This window comes from Panulirus ornatus, chromosome 1, assembly GCF_036320965.1.
Source record: "Panulirus ornatus isolate Po-2019 chromosome 1, ASM3632096v1, whole genome shotgun sequence".
NCBI lineage: Eukaryota > Metazoa > Arthropoda > Malacostraca > Decapoda > Palinuridae > Panulirus > Panulirus ornatus.
Window position 1 is genome coordinate 38,254,349 of NC_092224.1, and position 4,176 is coordinate 38,258,524.

At 41.3% G+C, this 4,176-nt stretch overlaps 1 protein-coding gene across 1 annotated transcript in view; it reads right to left on the reverse strand.

Moving 5' to 3' along the window:
- Positions 1–3,620, reverse strand: part of LOC139748707 (uncharacterized) — a 128,556-nt gene extending 124,936 nt beyond the window's left edge. The window contains exon 1 of the mRNA XM_071662063.1: positions 3,293–3,620. Within this exon, the coding sequence (XP_071518164.1) occupies positions 3,293–3,335 (43 nt within the window). The 5' untranslated portion in view covers positions 3,336–3,620. The remainder of the gene's footprint in view (positions 1–3,292) is intronic.
- Between the last annotated feature and the right edge of the window lie 556 nt (positions 3,621–4,176).

The window sequence follows — 4,176 nt, forward strand, 5'->3', positions numbered from 1 at the left end:
GAAGAGGGAGACCAAATTGGAGGTGGAAAGATGGAGTGAAAAAGATTTTGTGTGATCGGGGCCTGAACATGCAGGAGGGTGAAAGGAGGGCAAGGAATAGAGTGAATTGGAGCGATGTGGTATACAGGGGTTGACGTGCTGTCAGTGGATTGAATCAAGGCATGTGAAGCGTCTGGGGTAAACCATGGAAAGCTGTGTAGGTATGTATATTTGCGTGTGTGGACGTGTGTATGTACATGTGTATGGGGGGGGGGGGGGTTGGGCCATTTCTTTCGTCTGTTTCCTTGCGCTACCTCGCAAACGCGGGAGACAGCGACAAAGTATAAAAAAAAAAAAAAAAAAAAAAAAAAAATATATATATATATATATATATATATATATATATATATATATATATATATATATATATATATATATATATATATATATATATATATATATATTGGAAAAGATCACAATTTTGCGCGTGATCAAGATATTCCTATGAGTCCACGAGGGAGAATGAAACTCGAAAAGTTCCCAAGTGCACTTTCGTGTAATAATCACATCATCAGGGGAGACACAAGAGAGAAATATAACAGTCATTTGATATACATCGAAGAGACGAAGCTAGGACGCCATTTGGACTCATAGGAATATATATATATATATATATATATATATATATATATATATATATATATATATATATATATATATATATATGTATATATATATTTCTTTTTTTCTTTCAAACTATTCGCCATTTCCCGCATTAGCGAGGTAGCGTTAAGAACAGAGGACTGGGCCTTTGAGGGAATACCCTCACCTGGCCCAATTCTCTGTTCCTTCTTTTGGAAAAAAAAAAAAAAAACGAGAGGGGAGGATTTCCAGCCCCCCGCTCCCTCCCCTTTTAGTCGCCTTCTACGACACGCAGGGAATACGTGGGAAGTATTCTTTCTCCCCTATCCCCAGGGATAATATATATATATATATATATATATATATATATATATATATATATATATATATATATATATATATATATATATATATATATATATATATATATATAATGGTACTAAAGCTGTATGTATTCATGATAAGGTTAATATTGATGCCTAGTGGAAAGTCTTAAGAAAGCTACTAGAGGCAGTGAGAAGCTTTCGTATAGGATGCAAAGTATTTATAAGAGAAGGAGGAGAGGAGAATGATGGTTCCAAGAGAAGTTTGGTCTATGGCAAGAGTGTGTGCTGTCATACAGTTGTTTGAGTTGTACATAGATGAGGTGGTTAGGGAAGGAAATGCAAGAGCCTTGGAGAGAGGGACAAATGTGCAGTTTGTGGGGGATGAGAGTGAGTTGTTGTTTGCTGATGATACAGCACTGGTGGCAGATTCAAGTGAGAAGCAGCAGAGGGTGGTGACTGACTTTGGAAGAATATGTGAAAGGTTATTAGGTTTAGTAGGGTAGGGGGACGGGTTAGTTGGGGTGTGAGTTTGAATGGAGAAAATTTGGAAGATGTGAAGTATCTTAAATATCTGGGAATGGACACGGCAGCGAATGAAACCATGAAAATGGGAGTGAATTAAAGGGTGGCTGAGGATGCAAAGGTTCTGGGAACGATGAAGAATGTGTGGGAAGAGAGAACGTTGTCTGGGAGGGTAAAAATGGCTATGTTTGAAGGCATAGTATTCCCAGCAGTACCATACTCTTGGAAGGCATGGGCTTTAGATAAGTTTGTGCGGAGGTGGGTAGATGTGTTGGAAATAAATGACTGAGGACACATGTGGTGTAATGAAAGGGTTTGACAGAGATGTGGAAACAAAAAGAATGTAGCTGAGAGAGCTGGAGAGGGTGTGCTGAAATAGTTTGGATAGATGGAGAGAATGAGTCAGGAAAGGTTGACAAAGAGGATATAACCGTAAAAAGTGAAGGGAACAAGGAGAACGAGGAGATCTAATTGAGATGGAAGGATTGAGCTAAAAGATTTTGAGTGATCGGGGCTTGAACATGCAAGACAGTGTAAGAAGTGCAGGGGATAGGGTGAATTGGAAAGATGTGGTATCCAGGGGCCAAAGTTCTGTCAATGGACTAAACTGGGGCATGTGAAGCATCTTGGGTTAACCATGGAAAGGCCTGTGGGGTCTGGTTGTGGATAGGGAGCTGTGGTTTTAGCGCTGTACACATGACAGCTAGAGAATATGTGAGCACATACGGCCTTTCTTCATCTGTTTCTGGCGCTACCTCACTAACACGGGAAACTGCGATCAGGTATAAGAATTAATATATATACAAGCACTTAACGGTGGACAATGGAAAGACCTCAAAAAGTTCAAAATACAATGATAAGAGGTGGGGCTTCCTGAGTATAAAGTTTCCTACCCATGAGTACATATGCTTAGGTAACAGTAAATAAAAGATAACACACAGACACAAAGTGCTTTGCAAACGTAGAATCCAGGGCAAAAGACTGTGTAATCCCCAGCTCCTTGATATGTCAATAATCATACATCTTGTCGTTTTAGACTCCTGCAATTGCATTCCTGCCTGACACTTCTCTAGTTATAGAATCATGTTGCTGATGATCGACAGCAAATGTTATAGATGTCCGGGTATGTACATCCGAGGCACAAAAGCTCCTTACAGGTACCAAAAAGCTCCTTACCGGTGCCATAGTAAAGCTTGTCATTGGAGCTGAGAATATTACGCATTTTCAGACACGAACTGTTGTTAACTTGCGTTCTTTCTCGATACAAACGAATTTGCCAGCACCTTCCTTACCTATCCCGTTAGCTTCAAGGAACAGAATAACAGACAGACAAACAGACAGACAGACAGACAGACAGACACACACACACACACACACACACACACACACACACACACACACACACACATGCACATGAAAAGCTCATAATACGCCATATGTTGAAAACTGAAAAAATCACTGTTCTTCGTGAAACTGAATTATTTGTAGTGACTAATATTGTAATCTTACCCCACATGTTTAGATAAGTAACGCAAATATGTAAATGAAATCACTCATTGGCCGCGTTGTGAACGATAATCGAGGTGATGTTGACTGCTGACAGAAAGTGTGGAGAAATCTATGGAAGACTGAGGCTTACTCTAATGACCAGCTTGTTTGTCATCCAACTAAACTGTCCAAAGCCTGTTGTACTGAGGCAGGTATAGTCGTGGCTTCTGTTTCGATCATTACGGATACATATCAACACCCATCCCAAGCATACGAGGTGTATGTAAGAGGAAGATAGGTCTTTAAGAAGGCATACTCATTAACTGTCTACTAACCAGAGATGACGACGAATACCAGCCACAGTCTTGAACCCATCATCTTACTGTTGTCATGTTCCGTGGAGATGACACTCTTTCTCTTCCTCTTCGAGATGGCCTCCGCCCCAAGGGGTTTTTCCTCTCCGTCAGGGGACCTCTTTCTCTTCCCCCCGCAGCTGGATGTAATGAATCTTTTGACTCTGACACACTACCGTAGGGAGTTCAAGGTATGAAAGAAAGCAGCGGATTCCGGCGAGGGACGGGAGTGAGAGAGAGAGAGAGACAGACAGACGGAGGACGAGCAAGCGCATGCGAGCAGGGTCGCTGTTAAACACTGAGAGGCAGGTGGAGACTGAGCACCCACTTGACCATCGGTCCTTGATAACCAGCCGTCTCCCTTCCTTATCTCCACGCCACAATCACCATCACCGCCTCGCTTCAGCTATACCCACTTACCTCTATCGTTTCCTTCGACCAGTAAGTAGAGGTGTATGGGACAAACGAAACCAAGTCAGGATTTTATCCCTGGCTTTTCAGAAATGTTAGTCAAAAAAGTCTATGGTGATTGTGCTTGTCGGCTGTTATAGAGGGGTTCCTGCCCTACGCAGCCAGATACAGCAGATATAACCCTGAGGGTAATAACACATAATCTAATACATTGTTAAGGGATCATATCGTCTTTCTGGATAAGATTTGTTCAGGGGATATGGTTCTATCTGAGGAACCAGTTTTGGGTTGGACATTGCCAGTGAAATGGACTGCCCATTACAGACATTTCTGACGAGGAACTTAAATCTCTAGGGGTACCAGAAACACATTTGTGTAGACTGAATTGGTAAATTATACTTTAAGACAATAATTCTTTTCTGTTGTCAGGAGAGCCACTAATGTCAGGATTATGG